The sequence below is a fragment of the Passer montanus genome, unplaced genomic scaffold (genome assembly GCF_014805655.1).
Source record: "Passer montanus isolate IOZ18808 unplaced genomic scaffold, ASM1480565v1 scaffold40, whole genome shotgun sequence".
Lineage (NCBI taxonomy): Eukaryota > Metazoa > Chordata > Aves > Passeriformes > Passeridae > Passer > Passer montanus.
In genome coordinates, this window is record NW_024368819.1 from 3,347,675 (window position 1) to 3,364,701 (window position 17,027).

Consider the following 17,027-nt stretch of genomic DNA (forward strand, 5'->3'; position numbering starts at 1 on the left):
CTAAAGACCATTGTCTCATTTAATTTTTCATTTCTGTAAGATTTTAATAAAAGCCCAGGTGGCAAGAAGGAGATGGGCTAAAACTGATTCCACCCTTTTTTCTCCTCAATTGAAATTCTTTGTTGAGTAGTATAAAACTAGCTTGAGTGTTGTTGGAGTACATGAGCAGCATGTACTCCAACTTCTACTTGGAGTACTTCCTCTAATGTTTTGAGGAGTGCTGCTCCACAGGGTACTGATGTATTCAGTTGCTATGCCCTCTCTGTTGGAGGTATAAGGGGTTCCTTGCTCATTCCATCCTATGGAATATAGTGCTGCTTCTCCCACCCTCTTGGATTATTACATTAAAAGTTCCTGAATGACTGAGGGTCTTATATTTTGGAAATTGCCACTTAGTCCAGAGCCTTCAAGGAAAATGAGTGATAGATTGAACAGCAAATGCTGAGAGAAGAGAAAGGCTTTTCTGTCTCTCCATTATGGATGAAAGATGAGAGAGAGGGGATGTAGATAAGCAATGACAGGATGTGAAACCTGAGAAGTTTGAGATTAGTATGAAATCTGTGGAAAGCTACTGACACTGAGCTTAGTGAGCCAGAAGCTTAAAGCTACTTACCAATAAAAACCACGGGGAGTTCAGTAGGAGATTTTTGAGGTTAGGAACTGTCTTTCTAGCAGAACTGGGAAGTATTAAAGGTGACTGAAATGAAGACTACCAAAAGAGATTTTCTGGGAGTTCTCTGCTAATGTTATATTTTCATATGGAGACTCCTAGTGGCTGTTCTCCCCCAGTGCCTGTGGGTCAAAAGCACACTCTGAGATTCTCCTGTCTGTTTCTTGTAGTGTGACTCCAAGCCCATGCCATTCCAGTGTTTTCCCTTTGATATCTGGACAGAAGCTGGTGTCTCTGATTATGAGACATATGAGGTATGGTTCCTCATGGATTTGTAGAATACAGTATAAGGAAAAAATTGTGTACTTAGCTGTCCTAGTCATGGTTCTCTGACAATAAAGGCTATAGGCAGACTGCAAAGTGGCAAATGATCTCCCTTTCTTGTGCTGATCAGATAATCTCTCTGTTCTGGAGATAAGTATATGGCAGCATTCCTTCTTTGCTTACTTATTTGTGTTTGAGGGCTGCTGCTGGATTTACAGGGCTGAAGCAGAAAGAAGTCAAAATTGATAGCTGCTTTTATTAAAAGAAATAAAACCCAACCCTTCAAGGAAATTTTCAGCTCTGTTAGTTCATTGTACATCTGATTCTCTACCTGTTCCCAGGTGCAAAATGTTAGTTCTTGCTTCCTGGAGAAAAAGGAATATATTTTCTAAGAGAGGGTAAATGATCTGTAGAGGAAATATTTTCACTGTATTTATAACAAACAACCTCTCTGGAAGTGTTTCCTCAACTTCTTTAAGTTATACTTAATCTGTATTAAAATGGTTAGGTCTAAATTCTTACAGTTCTCTTTTAAGCAAAGGAAGTTCATTCACATTTTAACATATTAGGGCAAATTTGTTTCTCATGTTTACTCCATATGTTTTGGTGGGACTTTGTAGCAGTAGTGCATTTGGGACTTTGTTTGTTTTAATGCTTTTTAAATCTTTGGAGGATAGTCATATAGTTTCCATGCAGAACAGGGATGACTGCAGTTGTATTTTCGTACCCTGGTGTTTCCTACATTTGCTCAGCTTACCTGTAGCGTAGTATTTAGCCAGAGATGTCTCAGAAGCCAGAAGTGAAAATTATACAGTTAATTAAAAAAAAAACTCCAACACCCAACAAATTTTAAAAAGCACCAACTCAGACTATATATTCTATGCACACAATTGGCCACAGCTTGTTCTCTCCAGTAAGTCTGAAATGTGGAAGTGCCTGAGGTGAATCTGTTGGCATGGCAACTTAGTGAGCAGAAGAATGCCATCCATCACAGTCAGGAAAGAGTGTATGTTGTGATATTGCACTACTGCTACTTGTTTGCAGACCCTCTGGGGTTCACATTAAACTCATAAAGATTCAGTTCAAACTTCTGAGAGCATTTGGTCCCCATAGTACATATACTGTAGTTTCATGTGGACATTACTGACAGTGTTGTCACAGTCACTCCTGTAACAGCAGGCTCCCAACCTTGTCTTTACTATGCTGAGAATGAGCAGAAGGTCCAGTTAACCACCAGCACAGTCATGTAGTTCTTGCCTTCATCATTATGCACTAATAGTTTGTAATTTCTTCTCCCAGGATTGTTCAAAGGCTGCAGATCCTAGATGGGAACCAGGCTGTTCCTCACTATTGGAATAAAGGAAGTAGGAGTGCTGTTCTCTGGGGGAGGGGAACGAAGGTGTTGCAGAGAGTGTGCAAAGCACTTGTGCATAGATTGCAGCATCAAGACTCAAGTTTGTCTGAGTGATGACAAACAGAATATCAGAGCCTTACACCTGGTCAATGCAGATGTACTGCCATGAATTGTTTCTTAAAATTTAATAATTTTTATCATAAAAATTGATGGTCAGGCTGTCCGTCATTGCTTGTAAGCCATGTCTCCAATGGAGATCTGTTTGTCTATGTGCTCATAGTGCAATTCACTGTGGGTCAAAAGGTAACAAACTCCAATGACTGCAGTGGGATAACTCACAACACCTTATGATAGACACAGACAAACAATGCAGAGAGAACTGGTTTGTCTCTTCCCAGCTTGATGCCACCTTGTTTTCCTAAAGCTGAAAGCCAAGGCTTATAGGGATTTGAAGCCTTAAATCCTGGTATCAGGGAGAGGGGGAAAGGGAAGTGATCCAAGGAATGCTGGTGACAGCTGCCAAGCATGCAGCAGGGAAGGCCTATGGGCAGGAGTGGGTGTCTTTCCTGGCCAAAGGTCTGGATCAGCTACACTAAAGAGGACTTTGCAAGTCATTGCTTGTGAGCTTTGTTAAGGCAAAACATCAATGTTGAAAGACTCATTATACTGCTGCTTTGTGCTTCAGGGTTGACACAGCTATTAAGGCAATGCTCACTGCTTTGAATTTTGAAAGTCATAGCATTTGTTTCAGAACTCAGAAAGAGGTTAGCATTTACAACATGCCACATCCTTATTTAATCAAAGCTTTGCATGAGGATTTAGAAGAATGGAACACACAGCACATACATTAAAATTTTACACAGCAAGTAAGGGCAGTGCTCTTAACCAAGCAAAAAAGAACCTCTCCTGGCATGCAAAAGCCTTGTATTACAAAACTTACACCTTTATTGCACAGAAGTTGTGTTCACATCTTTTATACAAATAATTATATAAATGAGGTCTTCTGATTCTTTGCTAGTCTGGAATCAGTAAGGGTCATTGCAGCTGCAAACCAATGGACAGAGCTTCAGCTGAAGCCAGTAAAACCTCTTTACCATGTGAAAGTAGAGCAAGTGAGACTTGAGGTGTATTATTTCTGTTTCATACACAGTCAGATGGTAGGAGATACCAAAGTCTGTAGTAGCTGCACTAAACACAAAGCGTTGTGAAAAATCTAATGATCTAATACAAAGCCCTGTGCAGGATCACAACTGTAATAGTCATGACTAATAACTTGCTTTTGAATTCTGTTACTCAGCAGTATCAAAGAGCTATCTGCTACCTCTAAACGTAGATGAAAAAGTGACACAAAGATTTGGAATGTTTGTTTCATTTTTCTTGTGAAAATGACAGCTGGACACTTCATGACAAAAATCTTGATGTCTTTTATTTATAAAATCTCCAGCTATGAGTGCTTTCTGGTTTCAGCTGGATTGACACATTGTCAGCATTTTCTGACATATATATTTGATCCTAGTGTATTGTGTCCTGAATTATAGTACTGAGTTCTGTATAAAAATGGAAATATTAATTAGAAAAATCTGTGTAAAGAACAAACTTGTCTGGAGATTTAAGTGCTGCTGATTGAATAATGCATCAAACTGTCACAGCAACAGTTTTGTAGTGACTCAAATTCTATGAATATTTAACAGAGTTGTCCTGGATGAAATTCAAAACATTACTTTCAGGGAACGGCTGAAGTCTTGGGTCTCCTTTACTAGGAGCAAATGTTTACTTTGTTAGCAAAGCACTTGATGAGCAAGAGGAAGTTAATAGGACTATTTTGCTTTACATGTCTGGAGTATCAGAGCTGGTGGTATGGATACTCAATGAACATCACATGAATAATCTTCTATTTAAGATAATGCAAATCACATTTCTATGTGCTTAAACCTCACCCAAGGGAGAAGGATATAGGAGCTGATAAATGCTATTTACACCTTCCCCAGAGAAGTGATTAACCAATTCTCATCCTTTCTATCCCTGCTTCTGTCTATGAAAGGGGTGCTGCAATCCTGGGCAGCAATGTTCAGTCTTAGGATATGGGACCTGTACAAAAGTTGCTCTTGCTGTTCTCTCCTTCCTCTAAAAAGCAGCTCGCTCAATCTGCAGCCTTTTTCTTGAGCATCCTCTCAACTGAGTTGCTACAGGACCTGCTAGGTTGCAAGTGAAAATGCCCTATTTGGCATTAATGTGGGCATGAGAATTTGTCTTAGAAAGGGTACACTTCCAGCTGGCTGAGAATAACAATCCTCCTGTGCCAGGATTGGCTGGATTTATTCATTGCAGCATTTTTAAATGCTGAAGAGCTAGGACACTGTGGGTCTTACATGTTTTTCACTAGGACAGAAGTCTGTGAATTTATGTGTCACATGTGTGCCAGTGTACATATGTGTTCACACGTAGAAACAAAATAAACCAAAGTATGCAAATTATTGGAGAATCAAATCACTTTTCTGGCAATGTAGAGACAGAACTGATTCACAGCTTTCACAGCTGGAAGTCTAGAATCATTAAAGCATGTTATCTGGAAACTTCTGCTAAAATGCTGGCAGTAGTGCTTCTGCCTGAAATGCAGATTTCAATTTGGTCAGTTTTTTCATTTTGAAGAATTCTTGCTAGGAAAAGTCTAGGAAAGAAGTTAATGGAGAAGATTATTTCTAGATTTTCATTTCAGTAAAACTTGCCCATATAATGTTGCCTTAGAATGGAGGTGCAGCTGGCTAGCACTGTTCCACAGCTGCATTACCTCAGTGCCGCTGTCAGTTCTTCTGGCTGTAGAAATCTAGTAAAGCTAGAAAACTAGTAAAGCTTTTTGATTAATAATTCAGTGGAAGAAAGTATTTCTTTGCTAATTCAATTCTGTCTTAAATCATTACTTTTCACACTATATTACTGGAACAAACTGCATATTAATAAGTTCTTGTGAGTGTTATCACATTAACCATCTGCATTTTAGCACACTGGATCTGTGTTTCTTAGAAACAGTAGTTTTGGGTGAAGAACAGAAGGTACTTTGGACTGCATTCTCAGAAAGCACTGGCTACATACCCTCTACTGTCTGATTCTCTAAAACCACTGCCTTTTTTAATACAGTGTTTTCAGCTCATTTAGATGGCCATAGTAGAGAAGAAATTGTTTAAGTCCTTTATTACAAAGATCAAAAGTCATGTTTACCATTTACATATACAATTTACAAATTATTCACAAAGGGAATAACAGATATGCAGGAACTGACAGCTTACTTCAAACCAAGCTGGGGACAGGACAAGTGTAGTTGTTTCCTTGCTTCCCTGTCTTTACAGAAATAAAAGATATATCTGTTTTGTGTAGTCTGTTTGTGTTAAACACTGATGTAGTGTTTATGAAGCACCTTTAGTTATAACTATTCAAATGCTTGCATGCTTATCTTTATTTGAAAGACTGTAGTGCATGTATAAACATGCACTGGGATCTGCACCCTTCACACTACTGAGTGCTTGTTGGTCAGAAATCTTGCCAATGAATACAGTGGTCAGGCTTGAAAATGTTGATTTGTAAGATTTAACTGATCTCAGCAATGTGCCATTAAAATAAAAATGGAGTTTAATATCAGAACTCTTTCTCTAGGAAATAAATTAAGTATAGCTGCTGTATCTCTCAAGGATACTATATGATCTTAAGATAGGTCTTAGCCACGTTGTTATATGTCTTGGATAACACAACTGATTTATTGCTTTTTTTTCATCATGTTTTACACCATTTCCTAATGCTATTTCAAAGACTGGGAAACTTAACATAAAAGAATCCTCTTTAGGAGATTTGGTAAATTAGCAAACTTCACAGAATATCTTACAGCACTTAACAAAAGGGAGAATGAGTTCCCAAATCCCTTGGTATGAAAGCACAATACCAACAGTGCATTAGCTGCCATTTAGCTAAACCTACAAGTAACCATATTTTTAATTTTTGGTGTCCACAGGGAGGACAGTACAACAAAATGCTTGAAGGAACACACCGATTTTGGAGCAAACACAAATGTAAATACAGAAATCACCAATGTGATGTTAATCCAAATTCTAAGCAATGAAGCAAAACACTTCACAAAAGTTGTTACATCTAGTCAGAATAATCCAAATACTTACAACAGTATTATGATATGACTTCCTACCAAGCTATCAGACAATCCTTTACCATGAACCTTTCAGTATTCTCAGGGTGACAGATAAAGAATGTTGCAGATGCCATGGTAAACTTAAATAAACAGTAATAGGCAAACATTTTAGTGGCACCACCTGTATATACAATGTAGTTGCTGGAACCTTATGGACAAAGCAGTGTTACAGTATGCCTTTGTTAAGGCTTCTTGCTGGTTTAAAAAGGTAGATTTTTCTTTAGGGATATTGTCCAGCAGTATTGGTGTCCCATCTCTTCAGTGGAAGGTCTCTTTATTGATCCACATGAGGCTGCGTGTTTCGTTTGGTTTGCATTCGTACTCAATACTGCCAAAGCTGTTTCCCCACTGGCAATGATCCCGCTTGTGGTAGTTGTAGAATTTGACTTGCCAGACTGTCTCAAAAACGCCAATGTCATTAAACTGCGAGGAAGAGGGAATACCAGTGTTAGTGAGCTGATTATTTGGTTGGTTTCTCTCTCATCCTGAGAAATAACACTTGTGAAGCTGCAGAACATAAAACACCTGGTATAAGGATCATTGTTCCTCAGATCAATAAACTGAAGACCTGTGAAACCTGCTCTAGCAATCAGAAATGTTTAGTCATACATAATACCTGAAGGCTCAGATCCTGCATGTACTGTCCTCTTGTACTCACATTTGGGATAGGCGAGGGAGGAAAAATATACAAGTTGCCACATGGCTAAATGTTACTAACAACAAGAATCAAAGCCATAATCTTTCTTAAGATGACACAGCTTGTATACACTGTAGATCATGTACCAGTGATCTGCAGTGATACAGACCATCACTTTACCTTTATACCTTACCTAGAGGCTGCAGTTCGGATTGGGAAGATGCTTCTTTTCCTCAGTCTGAAACTTTAATTTTGTCTGTATTTTGGAGTCTAGTATTTGTACTGTATTGCCTGAGATGTGCTGCTCTTGCACACCACTTACTACTTTCCTGGGATTCTATTCCACATTTTAAATGAGACTTCAGCAAGAGAATTTCTGCGTGGATATCTGTAACGGCTAGTTGGATTGTGATAGTGCAGCTTGTTGCGGTGGATACTCCATGTGTGGGGACACGAGGCTTGACTCCATTTTCTCAGAAGGCTGATTTATTATGTTATATATTATATTAAAATACTACATTAAAACTATACTAAAAGAACAGAGAAAAAAGATGCTCAGAAGGCTACAAAGAACAAGAATAGAATAGAATGCATAACAAAATCTTGTGACTGCTCATAGCCTGGGCACAGCTGGCTGAGATTGGTCATCAATTGAAAACAATCCACATGGAGCAATGGAAGATGCACCTGCTGCATTCCACAGCAGCCGATAGTTATTGTTTACATTTCTTTCCTGAGGCCCTCAGCTCTCAGGAGGGAAAAATCCTAGCAGAGGATTTTCCATACAATATCATAGCTACAGCAGCTGAGTAATAGGTAATAAAGAGATACTCAGCCCGTTTAGCAGATAAGTGTCTAATACAGCAAAGTAGTGAGACATTGACTTTAAATTGTCTGTGCATGCAGCTTTGAAGTGAATGAGACTGTGGCTGAAATAAAAGTTCTATGGCTATAATAAAAAATTCTGAAAAATATTTTTTTTAAGTCATTCCTAGACACCTGTACAACGGCAGAAAAACCTCAGTGAGGCTTTCAAGCATAAATTCTGATTTCAGTTTTAATGGTAATGGAAAATTTGAGTTCCTATGCCTTAAGACATAGCAGAGAATCTCAAGTGTGGGTGTGAAGCCTGTATGTATTGCAATTGGTCCTAAGCCAGTATGGCTTTTTGATTGTGTTATGTTGTTGGAAGATACTAGATAGTGAATTTAATACTACTGAATGGCACCATTCTTCAGTATTTTTTCCCTTTCAGTATTTCCATCACTCACTTTAATGACAGCTTCTTCACTTGACTGTTTTCCATTCTTATCATGTGCCTGGGAGCTGATCTTTGATCATCTGCCTGCTATAATCACACTTGCAAAGTCAGTATCAAAGCCCTTTTACAGAGAAATTGTTCCTGATTTACAAGCAGAGTCTTCTGTATCCAGATTTTTCAGAAGGACACAACTGTTGTTTTTTTTGAAATTCAAGATGTGGTTTGTGAGGTGCTGCTGTGTACCAGCCATTACTTTAAACTTTCCCTCCACCCATCGTGGTAAGTTAAATTTAGCCTTGATAATAGCAGAAGTTGCTGTGTGCTGTAAGTGGAGGGGTTTTATTCGGCTCCAATTACAGTGTTACCTTGAAGGAGTAACTGAAACATTTCTGCCACTTCCTTTGACTAAGAAAGAATCAGATGTACAGGCTATTTTATCTCTTGCAGCAACTAAAACCTTAATTAAGGATTTTTTTTTAATCAATCATCTTTGATAGTAGTCCTGTTACACTCATAATGCAAGACAGTAAAGGTTAAGCACATTGGATATTACTGTGCACAGCCCACAAAATTTATCAGAGAGGACAATCAGCCACCCTCAGTGTGGAAACTAAGGAAGAAAAGGCATTTCTAGTAGCATTTGTAGAAGGTGATATGACACAAGAGTATAATTTCATTTCATTCATGTATGAAGGATCTGAATTTCAAAAAGATAGATGAAGAAAACAAATTTAATTTTCCTTCAGTGACCCAGTTTGCTGAGCTACCCTGAGCAGTTTGACTGCTCTGGGTTTCCAGGAGAAGGAAAAAATTAATAGCAGAGCTTTTCTACTACCATGTGGCTCCTCCAGCCTGGTAGTTAGCACATGCAGAAGCTCTGTGGAATAATGAACATTCTGCATCCTCAGAGCTCCCCTGAATTCCCACAGCTCCTACAGTTGAATCCTGCCAACTCCACTGAGCTTACAGGAGGAAGAATAGCCCTGCTCTTTGCAGCTCAGGCTTCAGGTTAAGTGTATTTCCCTGTCTGCTCTTCTCTGTCATCTGGTGCTGTAGGAGTAAATAGTTATTTAATCACTCCCGCTACATTTGCATGCTGAAATGATTTTATAGTTATACTGTGGATACAGTTCTAGCTTCTTTATTCAATCTTAGACTAGTCTGATCAAGAATAAAATGAGGCCCAAAGGCAGGCTTCTAACTTAGTTTGCACCATTTGCCAGACAGTTTAGCAGTTTCTGGATAGTGTGCATGATTGACCAGTCAGGTAACAGAAACATATAATCAGAGTCTGGAATTCAGAAACAGGATTGCTGTTTAAGATGTATAAACTCTGGCTGTCATGGGTCAGATGTCTACTAGCCAGTTAAAGCAGCAACACAAAGAATTATTTGTTTAAAGTTTCAAAGCAGATAATAAGTTCTTATAGATTTTAATGGACTTTAAGTCATTCAGACACTAGATTGGCTGTATCAGACTTGTTTTTGACTGCAGGACTGATCTCACAATGTATTTCTAATGTGAATTTAGTTTTTGTGCCTAAAATAGTGTCCTTATCGCCATAGGAGGCATCAGGATTTTGTCTGTTCTAGAAAAGGAAGTGGAGGCAGAAGTTCCTCATAGTTGAAGGAAATAGGAAAATTTAAAGCTGTTTGCAACAAGCTCAGTTTTGAAGATTCAGGAAGTAGGAATCCAAAGCAGTTTTCAGACTGGGGTATCTGAGGCTTGTTCCCTAAATCTATTACAGCTGTGCTTGGCTAAGCAGCTAAATGATGAGTTAAACATGTAAATCCCTGTTGAGTTGCCTATATTTAATACTTAAAAGTATCATTTGTGGGTATCTAATTCTGTACTGATGAACCTATCTATCAAGATCCATTCCTAAAAGGAATTAAGGACCTGCTTAATGCTTGAAAATCTTATTAGCTTCATGGTTAATATCCCAGGATCTGATCTGTAAAAGCAGCTCTTTGGGCAAATATTGTGGCTACTCATTCTGATGCTGCAACAAACCATGTCAGAGCTTGTAACTGAAAGTCAGACCCCCCCTTACATTTCATTCATAATTTGACTTGGTTTTCTCCAAAGGAAAAGTTAAACTTCTAGATTTTCAGAGTTCACATCAGTGCTGCACTTAAGGGTAAAGGTGACCAGCAAACAGGGATGGCTTAGTCAAAGCAGATGGCTTTTTTGGGAATGCTGTCCTTCCTCCTCCTGGTGCAAAGTGAACTATAACTACAATGATCAACAGTGGTATCCAGCAGCTATGTTCAGCTTGTTGTGAAATAATACTGTGTTTGGTTTTCCTGGGTTTTAAAAGGAGGTGGCTGTATATAAAAGTGATTAACATAATACTCCATATTAGTCTTAATAACCTAAGACTATGAAATAGTAATGTGATGTGGGTCTCCAAAATTAAGTTAGGCACACTGTAATTATTAGAAACACCAGATGGAGATGTTACAGTTCTTATGCAGAAGGGGATTACTATGCTGAACTATGATTCTAGAAAAAAAATACTGAAGAGCAATATGAAATCTTGTGCGCAGTAAGCAAATGTCATAAAATTCTGAAATCTGGTGGGCTTGTTTAAGCTGGAACAGACTCTTAAGAGAGCTTCAGATGAAGATGGTTTACTGCCTTGATTCCTTTTTTTGGTAGAGAGGACATGGAATAAACAGCAGGAATCCCTCATAGCTATAATCAGGAGAAGGAAAAAAAAACCTGCCAAAACTGAGCATACCACTGAAAGAGTGCTGTGAAAATCTGCCTGCTGCTCTTCATGTCTTCTGGCAGCTCTGCTGTCTTGTGGGCTGGAGCTTTTGTCATCTCACTTTGGGGTCATGGAGCCTCTCTTTAAGACTGGGGTGAAGAGCCGCTAAATATGAAACTTAGGTTTGTGGGTGCACTTGATGGAAACATATGGGAAAAGAGAGAAGACAGCCTTGGGTGTCCTCCTGCATGCTTCTAGTCTGTGGCAAGTCCTCAGGTGACAGATAGAAGGGGAGAGCCATCACCCCTTGTGCTTGGGGCATGCTCTGTGCCAAAAAAAATTGGTGCTGCCAGGCAAAAGAGAGTCCCTGTATGCCAAGGGATTGGATTTCTAGCCAAGAACCTCGATGGGAGCTGCCTGATATGTATAGGATGTCCTATAGAAGGGGTGGGATCAGCTCACAATTCTTCCTGCTGCAGCACCCCAAAGGGTTTTGCAAATCTCTAGAAAACCTTATTCCTCCTCCTGGCCCTTGCTGTTTTCTTGGGAGAGAAGGCAGCAGGATTTGTATTTTCCAGCTATGTTCTGGCCAGCAACCTTAGTGACATAAAGCAAAGAGGAAGGCAGCAGCTGTGACCAGACTTTGCCCTGGAATATTTCACCACGCTCTCTCTGGGAGTTAACCCCCTGCTGCCCTCCCACATCCTGTCATGCCAGGCTTGGAGAACCACATACCTGCATGTTGACTTGGATGGGCTGTCTCTCCCCACTTTTGGTATGGGGCACCCCTTCTGTGTCGTAGATCCCTGTGTAAGAGGCCACTTGTGCATCCCGTGATTTTTCTTCCAGTGGGACATTAACACCACCGATGCCCATGGTCCTACAAAAAGACAGGATCAAGCCTTTCATAGCCCCAAATTCCCCCTTCCTTGGCAGTTTGGAGCCAGCACACGGGTTTGCAACCTGGTAGCCTCTGTGCTGGGGAAAAGCCTCAGGGGTTTTAGCAGACCTGCATGTGCTGCTGACTCATTGGGGCTACTGAAATATGCCAGGGCTCTGCAGTCACCCAGGGAAGGAGTAGAAAGGAGAGGCAGGCGGGATCTGATTTCGAATGGGCAGGGAGAGGCTGGTCGAATCTCTTCGGCGGGGCTGCCCCTCCACCCAGAGCTGGTTCCCCATCTGGTCCCTGTCTCTGCTCTGCCACGCCGCAGCGAGGCTTGGGCATTGTGTAGGTGGGGCTTCTTCCTCCAGCGAAAGCCGCGGGGAAGGAGGGAGACAAGGAGCTGGGCTTGAACAATCTCCGGGAGAAGGTGGGGAGCGAGAGGGCAGGCAGCGATTCCCAGCCGTGGCCTCATCCCCGGCCAGCCAGGCGGAGCACAGGGGACAGCTGGAGAGGGACCCAGAAACGGGGCCACCGAAGGAAAAGGGCGGGGAGGGAGAAATCACGGAAACCCCGCGCTGTCAGCCTGCCAGGAAAAAACATTAAACGCCTAAAAATAAAGCAGCGGGGAGGGAGAGCAGGGCCGGGGGAGCCGCCCTGAGGAGGGCAGCCGCACTTACGTGGCCTGGACGGTGCCGGGTCGGAGGGACACCTCGATCTTGTACTTGGCCCCTGTCAGCAGCTTGATGGTGCGGTTCTGACCGAAGCGCTGCCCGTCCACCTTGAAATACACGGCCCCGTCGTTGGGCTGGATTTTGAGCGAGACGCTGATTTTCACGAGGCCGGGGATGTCGCCCATCGCTTGCGGCCGGAGGGGCCTGCGGGCTCTGCGCGCGTCTCGCCCCTCCGAGGAAAGGCGGCTGGCCGGGAGCGAGGGGGAGGAGGAGGAGGAGGGAGAAGGAAGAGGTCGGGCTGCCGGATTCCAGCCAGCCCAGCCCTTCCCAAAAGCAGCGGATGAGACACTTGGTTATTTTCCCTCCCATTAATCGCGGCGTAGCATCTGGGAGGTTGATGTCTTTCCCCCCTCTTCTCCCCCCTCGCCTCCACTTCATCACCCCGCCCCATATCCCGGTTTGGGGGACATTTGCAGCTGCTCAGATTGCTGCCGGTTTCCAGGGAGTTAATCCGGCCCCGATTACTGCAGCCTTAATCCCGCAGTTCGCCCCGGAGGAAACGAGACGGGCCCGGGCCGGGCTCCGCCGTTCAGCACCACGGGCGCGGACAGCGGCAAGGGCCGGCAGGGCCCGCGGGCTCCGCCTGGGGTCCCGGCTGAGGGGAGCCCCCAAACCACCCCCGAGCCCTCATGTGGGGGGAGCCCCCCGAAACCACCCCTGACCCGTCATCTGAGGGGAGCCCCCAAACCACCCCCGAGCCCTCATGTGGGGGGAGCCCCCCGAAACCACCCCTGACCCGTCATCTGAGGGGAGCCCCCAAACCACCCCCGAGCCCTCATCTAGGGGGAGCCCCCCCAATTACCCCCCGAGCCCCTCATCTGAGGGGAGCCCCCCAAAACCACCCCCGACCCCCTCATCTGAGGGGAGCCCCCCAAAACCACCCCCGACCCCCTCATCTGAGGGGAGCCCCCCAAAACCACCCCCGACCCCCTCATCTGAGGGGAGCCCCCCAAATCACCCTCCGACAGCTCACTAGGGGGGAGCTCCCCCAAACTACCCCCCAACCCGTCACCTAAGGGGAGCCTCCCTAAGGTTGTTTTCAAGGGTCCCAGGATGAGAGAAGAGATGAGAATCTTGACTCCATGTTTCAGAAGGCTGATTTATTGTATCAGGATATTATATTATATTACAATGCTATACTAAAACTATTCCCCAAACCACTCCCCGACCCCTCACCTGGGGGGAGACCGCCAAACCACCCTCCAATATCCCATCCTGGAAAGGCCTCCCGAGGGTGGATCGAGCCCTCTGGGGTGGGCTGAAACATCTGTGTGGCAGCACGGAGGAGCCAGAGCTGCCCGAGAGAGAGGGGAGGGCGGGCAGCAAAGATGTGGTTTTCTGGTTCTTCTCTCTCCCGGTGCAGCAAAAGGTTTTGTTGGGTCACCATGCCTGGGCTGAGGGTCGCTTTCTTGACTGTCAGAGTCATCGTGCCTGGACTGAGGGTCACTGTCTTGCTCCCTGAGGTCAACAGTCAACATCAGCAGGCCAAGGTTTCTCTTGGGATTATTTTAATCACTTCATGGCAATCCTCTTATTTAAATAGAAAAAAAACCCCCTACACTGTAACTGCACTATAAAACCAGACTCTTGTCTTGAAGTCCAATACTACTGTTTACACATGGCTGGTGCTCTTTGTTCAACAACAAAGATCTTTGAAACTGAACAATTTACCATAATTCAACTCTCAGCCTGTCTCATTCCCATCTCTAAAGAGATTACTTTTAACCCAGGCAGGTTTGTGCCTCTTTTCAATTCTTTTTTATTCGTTCTTGTTTGCTGTTAAAACTGTAGCACCCTTATGTCTGACACAAGTAATTTTTTTGGGCCACAAGTAATTTTTTTTGCCTGGACATTATGGCATAGTTAATGGCTTTGTTAGGAGAATCTAGGTTAATCCATGTTGCACTGGACCTAACCTGTTCTTTGTTTCTCTAAGCCTGGGATGTACATGTGGTGGTGTAATGTAAACAAAGTAAATTGTAGATACAGCATTGCCCAGCTGCATTTTCTTATGCATGCATTCAGTGATTTACTTTTATTATGAACTTTAAGCAAAACAATACATTCTGCTGAAAAACTCTGGAAAAAAAAAAAACACCAAATCCTACTGAATATCCCTTGCTTAGGGTCCAGCTAAACACAGGTTTTATAATGTGTTCAGCCATTCAGTTTTCCACAAATATAGGGGCAGAATATGATCCCTGCCTCTCAGAACTGTGTATCTCTGCAAAAATACTAAACAAACAAACAAAAATAAACAAACAACACCCACCCCTGGTGAATTTCTCCTTATCTCTTTTCATCACTACAAGAGAAATCTCATTTTGCATTGCATTCTACAGAAACTGCTGCATTTTGTGGCTTGTTGGCAGTTTTGCTGGCAGTAAATGCCCTTTCTGTAAGTTTCAATGTAATTCCATATGAAATCACAGAGGCCTAACTACAGACTTTATAATGTGTTCAGCCATTCAGGTTTCCACAAAGATAGGGGCAGGATATGATCTCTGCCTCTCAGAACTGTGGAGCTCTGCAAAAATACTAAACAAACAAAACAAAAATTAACAATACCCAGCCCTGGTGCATTTCTCCTTATCTCTTTTCATCACTCATTTTGCACTGTATTCTGCAAAAACTGCTGTATTTTGTGGCTTCTTGGCAGTTTTGCTGGCAGTGAATGCCCTTTCTGTAAGTTTAAATGTAATTCCATATGAAATCACAGAGGCCTAACCTGTGGAGGATCTGATACCATCACTTAAAGTGGTGTGTGAAGAGTAATGGCCAGGGATCAGATTTATATGCTTCATGGGCCAGACATAATATGTTGTAGTAAATTGTGTGTAGCTGAAGACATTGATTGCAATTAGCTTCCTAAGTACATGAGAGGTCAGATCTATAACGAGAGGGTTTTTTTTCTCTCATCATTTCTGCCTGAATGATTATCTTTCTATGGACACAGCTCAGATTGGGACTTTATCCCTGACCAGTATTGGGAAAACATGAGGGATAAATAAAAAAGCATCATATTATGGAATGTGTATGCATAGCAACTGTCTTACCATATGCAAGTGTAGCATGGTGAGAGTAGAACATTTCTGAAGAAGAAATTCTTAATTTAGGCAATGACTTTCTTTTGATTGATCTAATAATTTCACTTGTGTTAATACATTTACTTATCTGATCCCACCAGATGCCCTTTATCAGTATAGATCAAGGGAGGGGTTGCCTTTGCTAAGTCCTTCTGGGAGATTAGTTTTGTTGCTGCCCACCTTGATGGCCCTGACCAGCATCACCTGAGACTGCCCATGGTTTATTTTTAGTTTAGTATTGGTTCCCATATCCTTCCTGAATTATGCTCAGGGCAGCTGTTCTCCAGCTCCACCACAGACATCTCCACCCATGGATGCTCCTGACCTCGCCCTGCATGTTGAGTACCTGGCTTGACCTCAGCCCAAGGATGGAGGTGCTTGATGCTGTGGGATGGGCCCTGGCTAGAGAAAACAAGCCCTTCCAGTCCCCATGGGGATCTTGTATGGGTCCCAGATCTCAGGCTGCTACATTACCTGATGTTAATCACTTGATCTTCTGTAGGAAGCAAAATATCTGAAGGAAGAAGAGTTAGTGTGGTTTTTCCAGGAGCACAGAGTAAACATGCTGACATTTACAAGATTCAAAGCTAAATAAATCATCATAGACTTAGGACAAAGTCCTATTTCTCTTAAGCCACAGCAGCAATTTGCTTCTGGGAACAAAAAGATAAAGTTGTGTCAATTCCTCCATTCTCTACACCTATATTTGAGGGGTGGGGCTACAATATTTAATATATTTCTAAACTACAAAACTTTTTCTGGTTTTTTGTTTGTTTGTTGGGACGGGGTGGGGGGTCTTTGGGTTCTTTTTGTGTGTGTCTGTGTTTCGGTTTGGTTTTTTTCAGTCCTTCAAATCTACTTTTCGTTCCCCTGGCAGCTGAGGGAAACAGCTCCAGTCTGTTGTGTGGAGTCAGCAAGGTACATTAAGCTAATTCCCTTCCCTTGAGTAGGAAGATTGGAGCACTCACCTGTGCCCTGGCAGATGCCTCAGTGCTTTTGAAGGGAGTGGTGAGTGACTCATACCCAGCAGTTCTATACCTCCTTTTCTCCCTAAGACTATGAAAGTCTCACACATCCTGCAAGATGTGTGAGCTCCATACAAGCTGCATCCTCCAAGACCTCTTTCTTGTGCACAGACCTTCCCTGCTGCACCAGCATAACCTGCATGTGTCACTGATGGGGAGCCACTGTAGGAGAGAGGTGAGGGTGGATGTATTCAATGAAAGCTGAGATAAC

General features: G+C 42.6%; 1 protein-coding gene across 1 annotated transcript; it reads right to left on the bottom strand.

Annotated features, from left to right (window-relative positions):
* Positions 1-5,460: 5,460 nt before the first annotated feature.
* Positions 5,461-12,950, bottom strand: CNRIP1 (cannabinoid receptor interacting protein 1). The gene is made up of 3 exons (XM_039719075.1): positions 12,652-12,950; positions 11,827-11,971; positions 5,461-6,903 (listed from the first exon to the last, which is right to left on the bottom strand). Exons 1-3 carry the CDS (start codon positions 12,828-12,830, stop codon positions 6,739-6,741), a joined length of 489 nt encoding a protein of 162 aa, XP_039575009.1. The 5' UTR covers positions 12,831-12,950; the 3' UTR covers positions 5,461-6,738.
* Positions 12,951-17,027: the final 4,077 nt, after the last annotated feature.

Excerpts from the sequence above, each read along its gene's own strand:
- CNRIP1 (XM_039719075.1), bottom strand. The coding sequence starts at position 12,830 with ATGGGCGACATCCCCGGCCTCGTGAAAATCAGCGTCTCGCTCAAAATC. Across the intron at positions 11,972-12,651 it reads CCCGGCACCGTCCAGGCCAC|GACCATGGGCATCGGTGGTG; the intron begins GTAAGTGCGGCT and ends GTCTTTTTGTAG. Across the intron at positions 6,904-11,826 it reads CCATCCAAGTCAACATGCAG|TTTAATGACATTGGCGTTTT; the intron begins GTATGTGGTTCT and ends TCTTCCTCGCAG.